The sequence below is a fragment of the Oncorhynchus keta genome, chromosome 9 (assembly GCF_023373465.1).
Source record: "Oncorhynchus keta strain PuntledgeMale-10-30-2019 chromosome 9, Oket_V2, whole genome shotgun sequence".
Classification (NCBI taxonomy): Eukaryota; Metazoa; Chordata; class Actinopteri; order Salmoniformes; family Salmonidae; genus Oncorhynchus; species Oncorhynchus keta.
The window spans coordinates 16,368,375-16,389,786 of NC_068429.1; the positions used below are offsets into that span (position 1 = coordinate 16,368,375).

At 45.6% G+C, this 21,412-nt stretch overlaps 2 protein-coding genes across 4 annotated transcripts; one reads left to right on the forward strand and one right to left on the reverse strand.

Moving 5' to 3' along the window:
* The first annotated feature begins 67 nt into the window (after window positions 1–67).
* Window positions 68–5,275, forward strand: dolk (dolichol kinase). 2 transcript variants are annotated; one of them, XM_035775632.2, is made up of 2 exons: window positions 68–181; window positions 1,000–5,275. In XM_035775632.2, the coding sequence occupies exon 2, from the start codon at window positions 1,160–1,162 to the stop codon at window positions 2,729–2,731; it is 1,572 nt and encodes a 523-aa protein (XP_035631525.1). In that variant the 5' UTR covers window positions 68–181; window positions 1,000–1,159; the 3' UTR covers window positions 2,732–5,275. The 2 variants fall into 2 exon arrangements, with proteins under 2 accessions (XP_035631525.1, XP_035631526.1); XM_035775633.2 differs by lacking the exon at window positions 68–181 and adding an exon at window positions 228–889.
* A 160-nt stretch (window positions 5,276–5,435) lies between these two features.
* On the reverse strand, window positions 5,436–21,057 carry phyhd1 (phytanoyl-CoA dioxygenase domain containing 1). Of its 2 annotated transcripts, none has more exons than XM_052525366.1 (11): window positions 20,510–21,057; window positions 15,736–15,894; window positions 14,046–14,121; window positions 13,883–13,930; window positions 13,693–13,748; window positions 13,414–13,476; window positions 13,296–13,317; window positions 13,053–13,181; window positions 12,723–12,839; window positions 12,167–12,293; window positions 5,436–7,358 (listed from the first exon to the last, which is right to left on the reverse strand). In XM_052525366.1, exons 2-11 carry the CDS (start codon window positions 15,820–15,822, stop codon window positions 7,310–7,312), a joined length of 774 nt encoding a protein of 257 aa, XP_052381326.1. In that variant the 5' UTR covers window positions 15,823–15,894; window positions 20,510–21,057; the 3' UTR covers window positions 5,436–7,309. The 2 variants fall into 2 exon arrangements, with proteins under 2 accessions (XP_052381326.1, XP_052381325.1); XM_052525365.1 differs by lacking the exon at window positions 20,510–21,057 and adding an exon at window positions 16,357–16,527.
* Between the last annotated feature and the right edge of the window lie 355 nt (window positions 21,058–21,412).

Here is a 21,412-nt window from a genome sequence, read left to right on the forward strand (position 1 = left end):
AATAAGAAAATATCGCACATCGTGTACCATAAATAAAGGTTTCATGTACCACGTGACATGGCTGTCAATATGGCCACCTCCTACTGGGTATGAGGAACGCCAGCTGATTGGGCAGAATATAATTGTCGAAAGATCAGATATCGCTTTACTCATTTATTCTGATGTGTGCAGTATTTACCTGGTAAGTCTATTTGTGATGCTTTCAATTCATTTTAAATAGCCGGTATTCGACCATTAAACGGTTATCTGAACGAGAACTCAACACTGTACATTTGTCAGATTAATCTTTGCTAACGTTAACTAGGATGCGGGGTCGCTGCATCAGCTGAAATTGCATTCAAGCATTTCTCACTACAGTGAGAGGGATCTGTAGCAAGGCCACGTTATGTAGCAGTGCAAATGCATAAAGCTATTTGATATCTCGAATGATCATGAATTAACGCTTGTTACCATAAATCGTTCGTTTTAAAGATACCGTATAAATAATTTTAACCCTCACCACCTCTTGTATGAGAAAAAGGTTGTTGTTAAGGCATTTCTACTTGTCTAGACTTGTCCTTTTGGATTGTCATCTCTAGACTTTACTGTCTAGTACAATTTCTGGTAAATAATTCATCAATAGCAATTATTAGTCATAATCACTTTTAGCTACATGACAGTTAATGCTAAGTGTGGCAATCGGTCATGGGCATTATGCCGCGTTCACATACTAGTCGAATCTATAACATTTCCAGTTGTAGTTATACACGTGTGATGTTTAACCAGTTAGCATGTCGGACATTTCCGAGTTTCCTAATGCGACTGGCGACTGAACGCGGCATTAGTCAGTGGGCCAAGGTTCAGTGCTATTTCAACAGTCGATGTGGGGTGAGGATCTTTTGAAATAAGTGTGAGTGTAATGGGAAAACAATGGTTTCTAATATATTCAACGTTTTGATAATCATTAAATCGTTTTTCACTGTATTTTGCTTCAGCCATTTTGATACTTTGTCTTCACAGATACAAGACAGGCCTAAGATTGTGGACTAAAATAAGAACTAACCATGATGTGTGCCGCAGAAAGGAATTGACAGACCTTTTAAATAAGAGATTTGTGTTCGAGCTGGAGTCCTCTGCCGTGAACCGCCCTCCCTCCCCGTCTTCTCCCCCGATTGCAACCATGCAGACCAACCCGGTACTGGTGGAGTCTGCAGTGGTCTTCTCTGTGGTGATGTGTGTCCACATGGCCGTGTGGAACCAGCACTCCTGGTGCTGCGTGGCCCTGGTCATCCAGGCCTTCTACGTGCAGCACAAGTGGGACCGCCTGCTCCGTAATGGCAACGCCGTCTTTCAGTGGCGCCTGTCAGCCAACAGCGGCATCGTCCCAGCCGTCATGGTGATGCCCCTGCTGGGTGTGGCGCTGCGGGAGAAGTGCGCCGCCTCGGGGAACGTCTACTTTGAGCGTTTCTCCATGGTGGTCACAGTGACAGGCATGATGCTGGCACTGTTCCTGTCGCTCCTCGCGCTGGGCATCACAAGGCCCGTGCCCACCAACACATGCGTGATTGCGGGTGTGGCGAGCAGTGCCATCCTGTACACAGTGAAGCAGACCCTAACAGTGTCGGAGGTGATTGAGGTTCTGGAGGTGCTGCTGATATTCGTCTACCTGAGTCTGATCGTGCTCTACCTGCTACCGCGCTGCTTCACGCCCGGCGAGGCCCTCCTCATCGTCGGGGGCATCAGCTTCATCGTCAACCAGCTCATAAAGCGCTCACTCAACATGGCTGAGGTCAAAGGGGAGCCTGTCCACTACTTCCTGCCCGTGGTGGTGGTAGGATCTCTTCTCCTAGGGGTGTTTTTCGCCCTGCTCTTCTGCTTCATGGAGTCTGAGACCTGGGTGTCGTCGCTCTTCTTCCACATGATGACGGCTGTGCTGGGCCTGGGGATCCTCATGCCCTGGCTCTCCCTCCTCATCCGCCGCCACCCCATCATGTGGCTGCTGGACTTTGTGACTCTGAACGACAAGCGTCTGTGCCTGCTGGGGTACTGGGTGCTGTTGGCCACACTGGCCACCCTGGTTGTGCTGCACCAGAACTACCAGCGCCAGTCAGGCTCCAAGAAGCACCAGGCCTCTACGGTAGTCAGAAAGTACTTCCACCTCATTGTAGTAGCCACCTTCGTCCCAGGCCTGGTGTATGACCGCCAGCTCCTACACGTGGCGTCCGTGGGCTGCCTGGGGGCCTTCCTGCTCCTGGAGTATGTGCGCTACTTCCGCATCCGCCCGCTGGGTCAACTCCTCCGTCAGTTACTCACCCTGTTCCTGGACGAGCGTGACTCTGGACCTCTCATCCTCACCCACATCTACCTCCTCCTGGGCATGTCCCTGCCTATCTGGCTGTTCCCCGAGCCCTGCGCCCCCAAAGGCATCCTGCCTGGGGCGGGGGGCCTGGTGCCCTACGCAGGGGTGCTGGCGGTGGGTGTGGGGGACACAGTGGCGTCGGTGTTCGGCAGCAGCATGGGCGAGATCCGCTGGCCGGGCACCAAGAAGACAGTGGAGGGCACAGCCACGTCGGTATTTGCCCAGATCATCGCTGTGGCTATCTTCCTCATATTCGACCCCACCATCAATCTGAACTCCACCTACTCATGGATCGTGGGCTCCATCACCATGGTAGCCATGCTGGAGGCCTACACCTTGCAGATAGACAACCTGCTGCTGCCGCTTTACCTCTTCATCCTGCTGCTGCTCTGATGACCCCCGTGGAGCACCGCACACAGGTCATGTTTGAGATCGACTACCTTGCAGTCGGCGGCGGCAGACTGACAGATCTGCAAATCATAGTGAGTATCCGTTTAGGATGCAAGGCGATTTGTAGATCAGTTGGTCTCCTCAGTCTGTGATCAGCGGCTGAGCAGATGCACTTAAACACAGCCACACGGTGACCTCTTGACCAGAGGTCAGAGTGGAAAGGCTAACCAATGTAATTTCTGAATTTTAAAGTCTAAGGGAATGTATGGAAATCCTCATTGGGTGTCTGAGGATTGTTTTTGTTTTGTTGCTTTGTGAGAGTAAAAGTTATGATCTGTTATATTGATGTTGCATTGATAATCTCTCCACTAACATGACCGTGTGTGGGAAAATCAATATGGCTGGCACAAAGAAGGATGAAGTACAATCTGATAGCACTGCTAGCTAGGGAATGAGCTTGCATACATTATGTGAAATACATGAAGACGGAGCATACACTCTAGATTTTGCTCTTCATTTTGTGGGACAACAGCATGACAATAGAATCAGTGATGTTCAGCTAGAATACAACAAGTTGGTTCAAAATACACACTACTGTTTTTTTGTGGGTTTTTTTTCCATATCAGTTGCTTGGTGAGGATAAGAGAGGTTAAATAATTTAGTTTGAGAGCAGGGTTGTATTCATTAGGGCACACCGTAGCAAAATGTTTGGCAACGGAAAATGAAAACGAGCATTCCTCATTGGACAAGTTTGTGGTAGTCCTGCCTTGTTTCAGTCTGTTTTCTGTTTGGTGCCTAACCACTGTTGATAATGGCTGACCCTGGCCACGACCCCACTCTGCAAAGGTGTCTCAGAGTTGGGATATGCAAGAAAATAATACATTTCCAATTCACACATGCGTATTAACACATGTGTACATGTGTAAAATAGTACAAATAGAAGCACCCACATTCTTCTTATTATTATTATTAGTGAATATGACCCAGCTCTGTCTTGATGGAGGTGGGGGATTCCTGAGGGACAGAGGATGAATGTCCCTGAGTCACTGTAACACGCTGAAATCCCAAACTACTTAATTATACAACAGGAGATGGAGTTCAGTACATTGGACAAAATGTATTTTAGCCGGAATTAAGTTTCCCTGCCCTGATCAGCAGTCATGGCAGACACTGGTTAATGGCACGTTTTAACAAATTGTGATGGGCTTCTTTTTTTTGCTAAAGGAAAACTACCTTTGTACAGCCTTTTGAAGAACATAATTTGATCATTTTGTTTTTCAGAGCATTTTTTTTTGTTGTTACAATTTCATCGGACTATAATTTATTTGCATTTCTTGTTGTGGCAATATTACGGACTGATTGCGGGACATATTTGCCTTAAAGAAGTATATTTTGTATCACACATTACCTAGTACTGTAAATACTCTAGCTGACAGCATGGTTTGTGTTGAAGTAGACTGGTTGATTCTTCAATATGGCAGCAGTTTATACACTATAGCATGACATTAAACATTTTGAAATCCTTTACTGTAACTTGTATACAGAAATGACCCTACAGTGTCTTTTCAGTTTTCTATGAATCCTTTGTCTTTTATCTGGGTGTTTTGATAGGACCCTCTCCAAAATATACATTAATTTCCTTAACGTTCATCCCCCCCAAAATATGATTTGTATATTGGAAATAAATTGTAGAGATGATATAACAGGGCCACATGTCATGAACATATTGAATTCATGTTTTGTTAAATTTTGAAGTGATTAAATTCATTTCCTGATAGTGTTTATAAGCTGAAGGAAGGTATGTATTTATGGTGTAATGAAAGTAACTACATGTACCCTTTTAAAATTAAATCAGCTAACATTGAGATGCTATACTAGTTATCTGTAGATGTATCTTTCGCTATCTGGCTGTGTTTAGACAGGCAGCCCAATTCTTCTGATCTTTTTCCACTAATTAGTCTTGACCAATCAGATCAGCTTGTTATCAGAATTGATCTGCCTGTGTAAACGCCTCTGAGTCAGACATGTCACGTTAAACTACAACTGTCCATAGCAGTGGAGGCTGCTGAAGGGAGGATGAATCAATGTCTGGAATGGAGGGAATGTAATGGCATCAAACCCATGGAGACCATGTATTTGATACCAATCCGCTCCAGCCATTACCAGAAGCCCATCCTCCACAAATAAGGTACCACCAACCTCCTGTGGTCCATAGGAGCCTCTGCGTTCCCATAGCCTAGTTAAACTAGACTGAAATTGGCACTCAAACCATAGTGCACATTGAGTCTGGTACAGCCAGGCTCCAATTCCCCTTCCTCCAGTTTACTGTGCATTCTGGAGAGACCTTCTCTTTTTATAATGTTTGTTTACTTGTTTTCTCAGCATGGAACTGACAGTATTTGATGAATCTGTAATAAATAAGTAGTATTTTGTTTGTTGCCTTTTCCAATAATCCGTAATGATAATTTATGAGCTTGTTCTTGCCTTTGACAGGAAGCACTTGTATTGCATGGCAGATTGTTGCATCATTAAAGGCCTTTTATGCTAGATGTTTGTCTGTTTTTCATCCAGAGATAGCAGGGTATACAGTGCCTTGCGAAACTATTCGGCCCCCTTGAACTTTGCGACCTTTTGCCACATTTCAGGATTCAAACATAAAGATATAAAACTATTTTTTTGTGAAGAATAAACAATAAGTGGGACACAATCATGAAGTGGAACGACATTTATTGGATATTGCAAACTTTTTTAACAAATCAAAAACTGAAAAATTGGGCGTGCAACATTATTCAGCCCCTTTACTTTCAGTGCAGCAAACTCTCTCCAGAAGTTCAGTGAGGATCTCTGAATGATCCAATGTTGACCTAAATGACTAATGATGATAAATACAATCCACCTGTGTGTAATCAAGTCTCCGTATAAATGCACCTGCACTGTGATAGTCTCAGAGGTCCGTTAAAAGCACAGAGAGCATCACGAAGAACAAGGAACACACCAGGCAGGTCCGAGATACTGTTGTGAAGAAGTTTAAAGCTGGATTTGGATACAAAAACATTTCCCAAGCTTTAAACATCCAAAGGAGCACTGTGCAAGCGATAATATTGAAATGGAAGGAGTATCAGACCACTGCAAATCTACCAAGACCTGGCCGTCCCTCTAAACTTTCAGCTCATACAAGGAGAAGACTGATCAGAGATGCAGCCAAGAGGCCCGTGATCACTCTGGATGAACTGCAGAGATCTACAGCTGAGGTGGGAGACTCTGTCCATAGGACAACAATCAGTCGTATATTGCACACATCTGGCCTTTATGGAAGAGTGGCAAGAAGAAAGCCATTTCTTAAAGATATCCATAAAAAGTGTCGTTTAAAGTTTGCCACAAGCCACCTGGGAGACACACCAAACATGTGGAAGAAGGTGCTCTGGTCAGATGAAACCAAAATGGAACTTTTTGGCAACAATGCAAAACGTTATGTTTGGCGTAAAAGCAACACAGCTCATCACCCTGAACGCACCATCCCCACTGTCAAACATGGTGGTGGCAGCATCATGGTTTGGGCCTGCTTTTCTTCAGCAGGGTCAGGGAAGATGGTTAAAATTGATGGGAAGATGGATGGAGCCAAATACAGGACCATTCTGGAAGAAAACCTGATGGAGTTTGCAAAGACCTGAGACTGGGACGGAGATTTGTCTTCCAACAAGACAATGATCCAAAACATAAAGCAAAATCTACAATGGAATGGTTCAAAGATAAACATATCCAGGTGTTAGAATGGCCAAGTCAAAGTCCAGACCTGAATCCAATCGAGAATCTGTGGAAAGAACTGAAAACTGCTGTTCACAAATGGTCTCCATCCAACCTCCCTGAGCTCGAGCTGTTTTGCAAGGAGGAATGGGAAAAAATGTCAGTCTCTCGATGTGCAAAACTGATAGAGACATACCCCAAGCGACTTACAGCTGTAATCGCAGCAAAAGGTGGCGCTACAAAGTATTAACTTAAGGGGGCTGAATAATTTTGCACGCCCAATTTTTCAGGTTTTGATTTGTTAAAAAAGTTTGAAATATCCAATAAATGTCATTCCACTTCATGATTGTGTCCCACTTGTTGCTGATTCTTCACAAAAAAATACAGTTTTATATCTTTATGTTTGAAGCCTGAAATGTGGCAAAAGGTCGCAAAGTTCAAGGGGGCCGAATACTTTCGCAAGGCACTGTATTTGTGGGCATAATGTCTCACATTGATCTATCAGGAAGACATACCTTGATGAGGCAAACCTGTTTCTGATCAGAGAGAAGATAAATTGGATACTTAAGGGAATCTGAATGCTAAAACACGTGATTTGAATTAACTGTTCTACACGCAAACACATTGGTTCATTGCTCACTTCAGTGTGCTACTACTAAATGTTCACTAATCTTATAAAGCCTAACTACATGTCTTCTGACTAATACCCTGAAGCACATGCACACACACAGGCAGCCCAATTCTGATAATTGTTTTTACTAATCGTCTCTAGGGACAAGTGAAGGTGTCTGCCTCTGTCCATCCATTCAGTGTAGTGGCAGACAGAGTGAACCAGGATTACTTGGTGTACAGGGCAGGGAAAGGAAGGTCCTCTGTGGGCTGTAACCTGTCAAAAAAGAGTGAGGAACACCTTTACCTCAACACCTTCTTATATCCCCCCTAATCTCTTACATTGAAATAAATACAGTATCAGAAGTGTACAGCGTGACGCCAATGCCTCATATGTGTGCTATTCTGTGAAAGACCTGACGAAGATCCATTTGGAACACTCACTAACCAATAAAAAGGTGTACATTTAAATAATAAGGTCCGAGGTGATGTGGTATATGGCCAATATACACTGCTCAAAAAAATAAAGGGAACACTTAAACAACACAATGTAACTCCAAGTCAATCACACTTCTGTGAAATCAAACTGTCCACTTAGGAAGCAACACTGATTGACAATACATTTCACATGCTGCTGTGCAAATGGAATAGATAACAGGTGGAAATTATAGGCAATTAGCAAGACACCCCCATAAAGGAGTGGTTCTGCAGGTGATAACCACAGACCACTTCTCAGTTCCTATGCTTCCTGGCTGATGTTTTGGTCACTTGAATGCTGGCGGTGCTTTCACTCTAGTGGTAGCATGAGACGGAGTCTACAACCCAGACAAGTGGCTCAGGTAATGCAGCTCATCCAGGATGGTACATCAATGCGAGCTGTGGCAAGAAGGTTTGCTGTGTCTGTCAGCGTAGTGTCCAGAGCATGGAGGCGCTACCAGGAGACAGGCCAGTACATCAGGAGACGTGGAGGAGGCCGTAGGAGGGCAACAACCCAGCAGCAGGACCGCTACCTCCGCCTTTGTGCAAGGAGGAGCAGGAGGAGCACTGCCAGAGCCCTGCAAAATGACCTCCAGCAGGCCACAAATGTGCATGTGTCTGCTCAAATGGTCAGAAACAGTCTCCATGAGGGTCCGACGTCCACAGGTGGGGGTTGTGCTTACAGCCCAAAACCGTGCAGGACATTTGGCATTTGCCAGAGAACACCAAGATTGGCAAATTCGCCACTGGCGCCCTGTGCTCTTCACAGATGAAAGCAGGTTCACATGGAGCACATGTGACAGACGTGACAGTCTGGAGACGCCGTGGAGAACGTTCTGCTGCCTGCAACATCCTCCAGCATGACCGGTTTGGCGGTGGGTCCGTCATGGTGTGGGGTGGCATTTCTTTGGGGAGCCGCACAGCCCTCCATGTGCTCGCCAGAGGTAGCCTGACTGCCATTAGGTACCGAGATGAGATCCTCAGACCCCTTGTAAGACCATATGCTGGTGCGGTTGGCCCTGGGTTCCTCCTAATGCAAGACAATGCTAGACCTCATGTGGCTGGAGTGTGTCAGCAGTTCCTGCAAGAGGAAGGCATTGGTGCTATGGACTGGCCCGCCCGTTCCCCAGACCTGACTCCAATTGAGCACATCTGGGACATCATGTCTCGCTCCATCCACCACAGACTGTCCAGGAGTTGGCGGATGCTTTAGTCCAGGTCTGGGAGGAGATCCCTCAGGAGACCATCCGCCACCTCATCAGGAGCATGCCCAGGCGTTGTAGGGAGGTCATACAGGCACGTGGAGGCCACACACACTACTGAGCCTCATTTTGACTTGTTTTAAGGACATTACATCAAAGTTGGATCAGCCTGTAGTGTGGTTTTCCACTTTAATTTTGAGTGTGACTCCAAATCCAGACCTCCATGGGTTGATAAATTTGATTTCCATTGATAATTTGTGTGTGATTTTGTTGTCAGCACATTCAAAAAAAGTATTTAATAAGAATATTTCATTCATTCAGATCTAGGATGTGTTATTTTAGTGTTCCCTTTATTTTTTTTTAGCAGTGTACCACGGCTAAGGGCTGTTCTTACACGCAATGCGGAGTGCCTGGACACTATATAGTGTATATATATGGTATATTGGCCATATCACAAACCCCAGAGGAGCCCTATTGCTATTATAAACTGGCTACCAATGTAATTAGCAGTAAAACTAAATATTTTGTCATACCTGTGGTATACGTTATGATGTGCCATAGCCTTCAGCCATTCAGAATTCAGGGCTCAAACCACCCAGTTTATAATTTAGCAATAAGGCCCGAGGGGGTGTGGTCTATGGCCAATATACCCCGGCTAAGGGCTGTTCTTATGTACGATGCAACGCGGAGTGCCTGGTCATATACCACAAACCCCCGAGGTGCCTTATTGCTATTATAAACTGGTTACCAATGTAATTAGAGCAGTAAAAATAAATGCTTTGCCCTACCCGTGGTATACAGTGCATTTGGAAAGTATTCAGACCCCTTCACTTTTTCCACATTACAGCCTTATTCTAAAATGGAATATATCATCCTTGAGACGTTTTTACAACTTGATTGGAGTCCACATGTGGTAAATTCAATTGATTGGACATGATTTGGAAAGGCACCCACCTGTCATTTTAAGGTCCCACAGTTGACAGGGCGTGTCAGAGCAAAAACCAAGCCATGAGGTCGAAGGAATTGTCAGTAGAGCTCCAAGACAGGATTGTGTCGAGGCACAGATCTGGGGAAGGGGACCAAAAAATGTCTGCAGCATTGAAGGTCCCCAAGAACAAAGTGGCCTCCATTATTCTTCAATTGAAGAAGTTTGGAACCACCAAGACTCTTCCTAGAGCTGGCCGCCTGGTCAAACTGAGCAATAGGGAGAAATGGCCTTGGTCAGGGAGGTGTCCAAGAACCCGATGGTCACTCTGACAAGAGCTCCAGAGTTCCTCTGTGGAGATGGGAGAACCTTCCAGAAGGACAACATCTCTGCAGCACTCAACCAATCAGGCTTTTATGGTAGAGTGGTCAGAAGTAAGCCACTCAACAGTAAAAGGCACATGACAGCCTGCATGGAGATTGCCAAAAGGCACCTAAGGGACTCTCAGACCATTAGAAACAAGATGATCTGGTCTGATGAAACCAAGATTGAACTATTTTGCCTGAATGCCAAGCATCACGTCTGGAAGAAACCTGGCACCATCCCTAAGGTGAAGCATGGTGGTGGCAGCATCATGCTGTGGGGATGTTTTTCAGCGGCAGGGACTGGGAGACTCAGGATCAAGGGAAAGATGCCTGGAACAAAGTACAGAGAGATCCTTGATGAAGTCCTGAGTGCTCTGGAGCAGGTTCTCAGACTGGGACGACAGTTCACCTTCCAACAGGACAACAGCCCAAAGCACACAGCCCAGACAACGCAAGAGTGGCTACGGGACAAGTCTCTGAATGTCCTTGAGTGGCCCATCCAGAGCCCGGATTTGAACCTGATCGAACATCTCTGGAGAGACCTGAAAATAGCTGTGCAGTGACACTACCCATCCAACCTGACAGACCTTGAGAGGATCTGCAGAGAAGAATGGGAGAACCTCCCCAAATACTGGTGTACCAAGCTTGTCGCATCTTATCCAAGAAGACTCAAGGCTGTAATCGCTGTCAATGGTGCTTCAACAAAGTACTGAGTAAAGGGTCTGAATACTTATGTACCGTAATTTCCGGACTATAAGCCGCTACTTTATTCCCACACTTTGAACCTCGCGGTTTATACAATGATGCGGCTAATTTATGAATTTTCCCTCGCTTTCACAAGATTCATGCCGCCAAAAAACTGAGCACGTCACATAATGTGACGTAAATCGAGCGCGCTCAAACATCCCATCATTCTGATTACAGTAGTAATTTTGTCACCCTCATCATGGCAAAGACATGGAGAAAAGCATATGATGCAGCTTTCAAGTTGAAGGAGATCGAACTGGCTGTTGGAAAAGGAAATAGAGCTGCTGCATGGGAGCTTGGCCTTAATGAGTCGATGATAAGACGTTGGAAAGCAGCGTGAGGAACTGACTCAGTGCAAAAAGACAACAAAAGCTTTCAGAGGGAAGAAAAGCAGATGGCCCAAAGTATTTACAGCCACTCGACATCAGTGTAAATTGTGCATTTAAGGTGGAGCTCCGTGTTCAGTGGGAGGCTTGGATGACAAGTGGGGAGAAATCCTTCACTAAAACGGGCCGCATGCGAAGAGCAACTTATGGTCAAGTCTGCCAGTGGGTCCTGACAGCATGGAGCATTATCAAAAAATCCACTATCATCAGCGTGTTTCGAAAGGCTGGACTGCTGCGTGTTGAAGGGGCAGCATGAGCTCAGCGGGAAATTTGCCTCCGGATGAAAGTGACGAGAGCGACAATGAAAACGATCCAACATCGGATGAAGCAATTCTGAGGCTATTCAACTCCGACACCGAAGGAGATGACTTCAGTGCTTTCAGTGCACAGGAGGAGGAAGATAGTGACCAATGACTTTCTTGGTAGGCTACTGTTTCATTTTTGTTACAAGCCGTGTTTCGTTAAAGCCTATTTATTTTTGTTACAAGCCGTGTTTCGTTTGAAGGCTGTGTAAAGTTAATTTGTTTCAATGTACCGGTAGGCACCTGCGGCTTATAGACGTGTGCGGCTTATTTATGTACAAAATACACATTTTTTTTATAATTCAGTGGGTGCGGTTTATATTCAGGTGCGCTTAATAGTCCAGAAATTACGGTAAATGTAATATTTAAGTTTATTTTTAATACACTTGCAAAAACCTGTTTTTGATGTATCATTATGTGGTAGTGTGTGTAAATTGATGAGGGGGAAAAAACTATTTAATCCATTTTAGAATAAGGCTGTAATGTAGAAAAATGTGGAACAAGTCAAGGGGTCTGAATACTTTCCGAATGCATTGTATATGGGCTGATATACCACAGCTGTCAGCCAATAAGAAATTCAGGGTTCGAACCACCCAGTTCCTAATTGAGCATTGACTATTACCTATTTTCCTGGATTATGTGTGTTTGACTTCATAGGAAGGAACATTGTCATACACTCACCAGTTCTCAGGGTTCCATTTTGTCTCCTGAGACTCCATGATGTGGAAAGTGTAGACATGGCGTGATTTTTCTGACGCGTTCTGCTCACTTTTATGGACAACCTTTCCCTCGATCAGCACCACCCCACCTGAGCAGAGACAAAATAGATAGACAGTTACTTACTAACCTGCTATCAATGTTTCTCTACGGAACAGTCATGAAACTGACAGACCAGTTTTCAAGTCAACTGTGCATGTTGATACTTTCTGATTGTAACTCAGCTTTAACGGTTACTAAAGACTCAAAAGTCAATGAAGTGTTAACTGGCTGTGTGCTTCGGTCTTTACCACTCAGTACCCTTTGACCCCCACTCCACCCTGCTCCATCTCACACAGTGGAAAAGACAACAGTGCAGACACTACAAACTGAGGTCTGTTTTGCAGTTATTAACCAACCCTTTTGAGGTCAGTGTCCCTGATGTCAAGAGCGAGGCACACTTTGGTTTATTTTATGTAAATATTATGCAACCCACCATTACAGGCCAGTTGACAGTTAGCAGTAGAAATGAGCCACATACCTTTTTTGACAGGTGCAGGTATGAACAGCTTATCGTCATAGGTTGCCTCTCTCCCAATAAAGTCTGTCAGGGGATAGGTGCCTTCCGGGGTCCGAACCATACGTCGGGTGATACCATCTAGAGGGAAGGGGGAGATCATGGTTTGAAATGCATGCTGACTCCTTAGGGGGGCACTCCTGTTATTCAAAACCTGGTTGAGACTGATGAAGGCAGTCTCAATCTCAGCTCCTCAAAGGAGGAGCTGAGATAAATAACCAGTCCCGTGTCTCGGCACCAATGAATAATGAATGGACTTTTAATATGGGTCAAAGGTCATCATTAGTGCCTTACTGTTGTGTGAGCCGGGGATGAACCACAAGCAGCCATTGTCCAGGGTGGCATCCTCCAGGGCGATCCACACGCCCATCACCCTGCCCAGGGGCTCCGTGTGGAGGAATGTAGCATCTTGGTGGGGCGTCACTGACAAACAAGCAGGCAAAGTGCCATATGGGGTTCAAAATACACACACACACAAAATCACAGACACAGAAACTCTACAGTATTCGTAAACAGTTGTTTCAGTCATTTTCTTACCTTCTCCACCGATCCCTGGTTGCTGAAAAACACAACCGAGTAATGTCAGAACCAGCTACCACACTTTCTAAAGAAACAGTCAGACTAGTGAAAGGTAAAAAGCTGGTGTGCACTCTACCTTGAAAATGTACATGCTTTGCAAAATCACAGGACTCTTCAGACCAAGCTTCTTGGCTATACCCTGGGAGACAAACAGAGCAATCAAATCAAATTTTATAAGTCACATGCGCCGAATACAACAGGTATTACAGTGAAATGCTTACTTATGAGCCCCTTAACCGACAGTGCAATTTCAAAAAAATACAGATAAGAGTTAAGTCTGTATTATTCAGTGTTAGTCTAACTGTAACAGTTTCTGTTGTGTCCTTTACTGACTAGTTTCTGAAGGAATTCTCACCTGAATCTTGGGTGAATGAGTGGCAGTTTTGTATAAAGGCTCATAGGCATGGAGTGCTATTGGAGATGAAAATGGATCATGAATACTGTAGATTACTGGATACTAAATCTATCTGATAGTCTTGGCAAAAAAATATTTTCAGAACTTATGAAAGATAAGCACCACATCTAATCAAAGATTTGAAACTCACCATGTCCAATTTTGTTGAGAGAGCGTTCTTTTGGCACGGTGAAATTTCCTATAAACAAGTGACACTTAGCTGTCAATCAATGTCAAATAAATCCAACACATTCTATATTGCTTCACATTTCAGTGAGATGAGAGATTAACCTTGATTCATAATAAGGCCTCACCTTTATCATCAAAAACTCCTTTCTCAAAGAAGAAGCGGATCTTATCTCCACTGGTGATGAAGTAGTCAGCGTTTCCCTGCAGATAGATAAGGATAAGGTATTCCAGCTATAAGATCAAATCACTTTTTTTGTGCCGAATACAACAGGTGTAGTAGACCTTACTGTGAAATGCTTACTTACAAGCCTTTAACCAACGATGCAGTTCAAGATTTACTAAATAATATTTACTAAATAAACAAAATAAAAAGTAACAAAATAACGAGGCTATATACAGGGGGTACCGAGTCAATGTGCGGGGGTATAGGTTAGTCGAGGTCATTTGTACATGTAGGTAGGGGTAAAATGACTATGCATAGATAAAACAGTGAGTAGCAGCAGTGTAAAAACAAAGGGGGAGGGTGTCAATGTAAATAGTCCAGGTGGCCTTTTGATTAATTGTTCAGCAGTCTTATGGCTTGGGGGTAGAAACTGTTAAGGAGCCTTCTGGACCTAGACTTGGCACTCCGGTACCGCTTGCCGTGCGGTAGCAGAGAAAATAGTTTATGACTAGGGTGACTGGAGTCACTGACAATTTTTTGGCCCTTCCTCTGACACCCCCTAGTATATAGGTCCTGGATGGCAGGAAGCTTCGCCCCAATGATGTACTGGGCCGTACGCACTACCCTCTGTAGCGCCTTACGGTCTGCTGCCGAGCAGTTGCTATACCAGGCGGTGATGCAACCAATCAGGATGTCCGATGGTGCAGCTGTAGAACCTTTTGAGGATCTGGGGACCCATGCCAAATCTTTTCAGCCTCCTGAGGGGGAAAATGTGTTGTCGTGCCCTCTTCACGAATGTCTTGGTGTGTTTGGACCATGATAGTTTCTTGGTGATGTGGACACCAAGGAACTTGAAACTCTCAACCCACTCCACTACAGCACCGCCGATGTGAATGGGGGCGTATTCGGCCCTCCTTTTCCTGTAGTCCACGATCAGCTCCTTTGTCTTGCTCACGTTGAGGGAAAGGTTGTTGTCCTGGTACCACACTGCCAGGTCTCTGGCCTCTTTCCTATAGGCTGTCTCATCGTTGTCGGTGATCAGGCCAACCACTGTTGTGTTGTCAGCAAACTTAATGATGTTGGAGTCGTGCTTGACCATGCAGTCGTGGGTGAATATGGATTACAGGAGGGGACTAAGCACACACCGCTGATGGCGCCCCGTGTTGAGGATCAGCGTGGCAAATGTGTTGTTGAACGCTGAAGTCAATGAACAGCATTCTCACATGGGTGCTCATTTTGTCCAGGTGGGGAAGGGCAGTGTGGAATGCGATAATGTTACACAGGTGACATTGGCAAAGGAATTATTATAAAGATAATTCTAGAGGGAGGAAGTGCATAGGAGGGAATAAAGAACCTTACCTGCATCTTTATAATTTTAATAGGTAGGCATGGAGAAGACACATGGTTGGGTCAAATGGTGCAGAAAGCAAACCAATTCAATCAATTCCTGTGCAATCCCACCAGGCACAGATGTCGGCTCAACATCTCGTTTTGATTTACATTTGGTTGAAAAAATGTCCCTTACATTGACTACTTTTTGCAAATCGAAATAATTTTCCCAAGTTGATTCAATGTCAACACATTTTATGTTTTTCTTGAAATAACGTGGAAGTGACGTTGAATCAACCAGTTTTGCCCAGTGGGATGTTAACCTGTGTTTTCAACTGCTCGTCGTGATTAGTGGAGAACTGGATCCGACAATGTTCTGGAACGTCCATCCGGTCCACGATCTCTCCCATCCTCAGCCGGAGCTCATCACACTCCGCCGGGCTGAGGAGCCCGTCCAGGACCAGGTACCCGTCCTCGTGGTACTGTTGAAAAGGTCCAGAAAGTATTCACCACCACAGTATATGCACACTAGATTCCTATAGAAATACATTTTTTTGGCTGTTACTTGGATTTTCACAAAATGTGTTTACGTTAGTTTAGTTTTTTAATTAGAATTGTAGCGGAGGTCTTGGCAGCAGTTGAAGTTATGTAAGGGTCGCTGATGGTCTACAATTAATTCAGTGAGTAGGCTGCATGTGCTACGTTGTAAATCACTTGAATCACGGGCATGCAAGTTGCATTTTCACTGTATGGACAAAAATGTCACATTGTTGTACAAAATGTAGCCTAAAAATTAAATGCTTCTCATATCTGTGCAGCCTACAGGATAAGTAACGGATTTACTGAAATTATATAAGTGACGATAGCCATCGCTATGAGAGCCATGACTACGCAGGATTGACATGAAATACAATACAAAATAATTATAAATATTTTAGGCTGACCTTTTTCGCATCTTGATCTGTTAGAAAGTCCATGCTGAAAACTCCAAATTAAGCTCCGTATCCAATTTAACCGGGTTCTCCTGGTCTAAACTGCTTAGAAGTACCACGTGATGTAGACGTCTAACTCGAATAAAATGTAACAGTAGTTAAGTAATAGGATTTTCGATGTTAACCATTTCGATGCTGCTGCTCAGGACCTAGGCCTAACTATATCTGCAATAATTCATCCCCAAACGCCATTGTTATGGTTGTAAGATGGCACAGTGATGCCATCTGTTGGTAAATGTTCATTACTGCAACTCTTGTGTTTTACCGGGGTGCTTGAGATACCCGGATGTAATTGTGATGTACTGAACAAGACTGGTTACTCGCATCAATGCATCTGTCTCGTCATTTAACATTCAGACATGGTGTCAGAGTCGGATAACTAACCATGCTTTCCCCAAATTAGAGTCACCTGTTCTGGTTTACCAAACAAATGCTTATTTGTGTAAAATTTTGCCCGGAATTGGCCTTCGCTAGAGTGAGTTTGCTAGTTAGCTTCAGTGTTGTTAGCACCGGTTAGACATGGCAGCGAACATTCCTCCTCCCGCCGTTATGAAGCTCAGCGGGGATTGGAGCACGAACTGGGATACGTTTAGAAGTGAATGGGAGGACTATGCGCTAGCAACGGGACTTCTGGAAAAGGACGATGAGGTAGTGGCTGCCACTTTGAGGACTATAATTGGAACTGAATGCCGACACGTATACAAACACAACCTGAACCTAACAGCAGCTCAGCAAGGTAACGCTATAGCTATTCTTGATGCTCTTGAACATTACTTTACGTCATCTACGAGCGTTATGTTTTCGGTCGTTGCAAACAGGAGGATGGGGAGTCCATTGACAGCTTTGTCACTAGGTTAAGGGAAAAGGCTACATGTGACTATGGTGCTTTAAGAGATGAACTGATCAGAGATAAGATTGTGCTTGGCATAACTGATGAGGGCACCCCTAGACGTTTGCTGAGAGAACGTGACCTGATGCTGGCCTTGGCAGTGGAGACATCCCGTGCAGCAGAGCTTACTGGTATACGGATAAGGTCCATGGAGCTAGAAAGGCAACATATGGACAATGTCAATTCTACGTTCAGGCAGCCAGTGACGAAATTCCCCTTTGCCACAGCTAATGCTAATACTACAGCCAACTCTGCAGTAGACAACCCCAATACATGCCAATATTGTGGCATTTCTCATGGACGAGGAAAAGAACACTGCCCAGCCTATGGAAAAAATATGCAAATCCTGTGGTACAGCTAATCACTACGCAAGGGTCTGCATGAAAAGCAAGAGAAAGGAGGGTAAAGTACACTCCATGGAAACACACAGATGAAGGGAACGACAGCACAGAGGATGTATATGCTAGCAAGTGCATAGGGGCAGTGAGGGCAAAAGGACAAAAGTGGTTTGTCACTCTGCTACTTAATAATAAACCACAGCAATGCCAGCTAGATTCAGGGGCAACATGCAACGTTATGAGCCTTAAAGACAAAAGGAGGCTCGCGCCCAGAGACAAACTCACACAGAGTAGCACCAAGCTGAAACTGTATTCAGGCCAGTTCATTACCTCTTTAGGCCTGTTTGTGACAGTGTGTTTTGTGAAATACACCCTTGAGTTTGAAATAGTTGAGGCTAGTCAGTCATTACTGTCAGGTTCTACATGCGAGCGCCTTGGGCTTATTAACTTCACCATCCCAGCTGATCTTAACATTATAGACAAGTCCAGGCTGGGCCCCTGAGCAAGGAGACACTCCTAAGCAAGTACCATGATGTCTTCAACGCACCGGTCGAGTCAGTTCCCGGGGAAGTCCACTTTGAGTTGGACGCAGCAATGTACCAGTGGCCATGAAAATAGCTACGAAGGCTCAGCTAGACAAATACGAAGCAGATGGCCACATCATATCCGTCACAGAGCCTACAGACTGGATAAGTAATATGGTTATCGTCAAGAAACCAGACAAGCTACGGATATGCATTGATCCTAAACACCTCAACCGGGCTCTGTGACGTTCACATTACATTATGCCCACGTTGGAGGATGTTCTACAAGCTCCCAAAGGCCAGAGTCTTCACGCTCGTGGATGCCAGAGATGCCTTCCTGCAGTGCAAGCTTGACGAGCCCAGCAGCTACATGACCACCTTTTGGACACCCTGGGGCAGGAAGAGGTGGTTGAAGCTTCCGTTTGGTGTCTCCGTGGCTCCAGAGGTGTATCAGCAGAAACAGCATGAGCTGTTGATGGGACTCAGTGGTGTGGAACCCATAGCAGATGACATTCTCGTAGTGGGCTGTGGGGACAGTGATGAGGAGGCAGAATGTGACCATGACGCCAAGCTGCTGGCCCTGATGGTCAGATGCAGACAGGTCAAGCTAAGGCTGAGCATAAAAAAGCTTCAGTTTAAAGAGCCAGAGGTCCGCTTTCATGGGCACATCTTGTCCTCCACCGGATTGAAGGTGGAGGAAAAAGTGAAGGCTGTCTTGGAAATGCCCCACCCATCTGACGTGAAGGGAGTGCAGCGCTTCGTCGGATCCGTCACCTACCTGGCCAAATTCCTACCGCGGCTCTCTGAAGTGTGTGAGCCACTAAGGAGGCTCATGGACAAGGACACCATCTGGCATTGGCTCCCAAAACATGATGCAGCGGTGAGGGAAATAAAACAACTGGTCACCCAGACACCTGTACTGCGATACTACAATGTGTCAAAACCTGTCACGATTCAGAGTGACTCAAGCCAGTATGGACTTGGCTGTTGCCTCATGCAGGAGGGCCAGCCTGTGGCATTCGTCTCTAGGGCACTCACCCCAACAGAGCAGAACTATGCCCAGATAGAGAAGGAGTGCCTCAGCATTGTGTTTGCATGCCAACGCTTCCACCACTACCTGTACGGGCGCGACAATATTACCGCAGAGACAGATCACAAGCCCCTAATTGCTATATTCTGCAAGCCTCTTCTGAATGCCCCAAAATAACTGCAGAGCATGCTACTGGCCCTACAAAACTACAACCTCGAGGTGGTGTATAAGCCAGGGCCAGAGATGTATGTGAGTGACACGCTCAGCAGGGCTACTGCATGCATCAGGTACTCACACACGCTCCATGCGTGAACAACACGCAGCGTGCAGCTTGCAAACAGAGCAAGTGGATGTTCGACACATCAACCAGGCTGACTACCTCAATGTTACAGACCAATGCCTTATCAGACAGCACACAGACAGGGACGAGCAACTCCAGGCATTGAGGTCTGTGATTCTGATGGGCTGGCCCGACTGCAGGGAAGAAACCGCTTTAGCCGTCAGAGAATGTTGGCCAGTCAAAGAGGAGCTCAGTGTTCAAAACGGAGTAATATTCAAGTGTCGGAGAGTTGGTATTCCCCGGTCTCTGCGCCCTGAGATGTTGGCGCACGTGCACTCAAGCCACATAGGTGGTGAGGCCTGTTACAGACAAGCACATGACACACTGTATTGGCCAGGAATGCAGAGTGAAATCAAAGACGGTCAGTAAATGCACAGTCTGCAATGAATATGCCATTGAGCAACAGAGAGAGATGATGTCCCACAAGCTACCGATGCGCCCCTGGCAGATAGTAAGTCTAGATCTCTTCCAGCACAGTGGCAAAGTCTTCCTGCTTGTAGTCGATCATTACTCAGACTTTTGGGAGATTGACCTCCTCCCCAACTTCTCAGCAGAGACAACGATCAAACGCTGCAAGGCTCAGTTTGCCCGCTATGGCCAGCCAGATAGGGTAATTTTAGACAATGGACCCCAATTCTCCGGAGTTGAGTTCCCATCCTGCAGCAAATTTTTGGAATTCGAGCACGTCACTTCATCACCACGACATCCAAAAGCTAATGGGAAGGCGGGGTCCGCAGTAAAACCGCAAAAAGGCTCTGCGAGAGGGCAAAGATGCCTGGAAAGCAATCCTGCAGTGGCGCAATACCCCGACAGAAGGCATGAATAGCAGCCCGGCACAGCACCTCATGGCACGGCGCTTAAAAGCAGCTCTGCCAGTAGCCAGCACTCTCCTCGTGCCATGTGTGGTGACAGACGTGCTGGTGAAGCTACGTCACAGAAGACAGGTCTCCAAATTCATCTACGACAAATCAGCAAAAGACTTACCTGAGCTCAGGGTGGGTGAAACGGTGCGAATGAAGCCACTACCAGGGAACCGGACAGGCCTCTGGAGACTCAGATCCTGTGTACAGAAAGTGGCACCACGCTCCTACTTGGTCGAAGTAAATGGATCACTGTACCGTCGTAACAGGGTTGACCTTCAGATTGCTGAGCCAGCACCTACTCAGAACCCTGATGGCCAAAGGGGTCGCATGACAAAAGACAGAACCCCAGCAAGTCACATGGGGCCTGAGGCACTGGGCGAAGAGCCAGGGTATTACAGGTCGCCGCTCCCTCGCCCATCAATTCTCCCCTTAGACATTCAGTTGACACGCCTGTGTGGGAACCCACAGTCCTCGCAGACAAGCCCCCTGTCTTTTCACGATGCGGGCGTCTGTCCCAGCCACCAAAAATACTTAATCTGTAGGTTTCCCATCGGGGATTGTTGACAGACAGAGATAAAAGTGAAGAGAATATCAAAATGTGTTGTTACCTGAGAAAAAAATTATAATAATACTAAAATAAAAAATACTTCATGTTGGAAATTGTTACTAGGTTTGTTTTGTTAGTGAATTGACACACCTCCTGTCCTATTTTATTAAATGGAAGATGTTATGGGTGTAAGATGGCACAGTGATGCCATCTGTTGGTAAATGTTCATTACTGCAACTCTTGTTTTACCGGGGTGCTTGAGATACCCGGGATTGTTGCGATGTACTGAACAAGACTGGTTAATCGCATCAATGCCTCTCTCTCGTTATTTAACATTCAAACAGCCATCCACTCCAAACGCTTGAACTGGATAGTGGGCATTCTTTAAAATTGTTGTACATCGGCTGTTGCTGAGATTTTAAAGGCTGGTTTCCTAGATTAGGCCTATAGTTCTGGACTAGAAAGGTACTTTGAATG

Excerpts from the sequence above, each read along its gene's own strand:
- dolk (XM_035775632.2), top strand. The coding sequence starts at position 1,160 with ATGCAGACCAACCCGGTACTGGTGGAGTCTGCAGTGGTCTTCTCTGTG.
- phyhd1 (XM_052525365.1), bottom strand. The coding sequence starts at position 16,389 with ATGGACTTTCTAACAGATCAAGATGCGAAAAAG. Across the intron at positions 13,931-14,045 it reads AGGAGTTTTTGATGATAAAG|GAAATTTCACCGTGCCAAAA; the intron begins GTGAGGCCTTAT and ends ACTTGTTTATAG. Across the intron at positions 13,182-13,295 it reads ACCAGGGATCGGTGGAGAAG|TGACGCCCCACCAAGATGCT; the intron begins GTAAGAAAATGA and ends CTTGTTTGTCAG.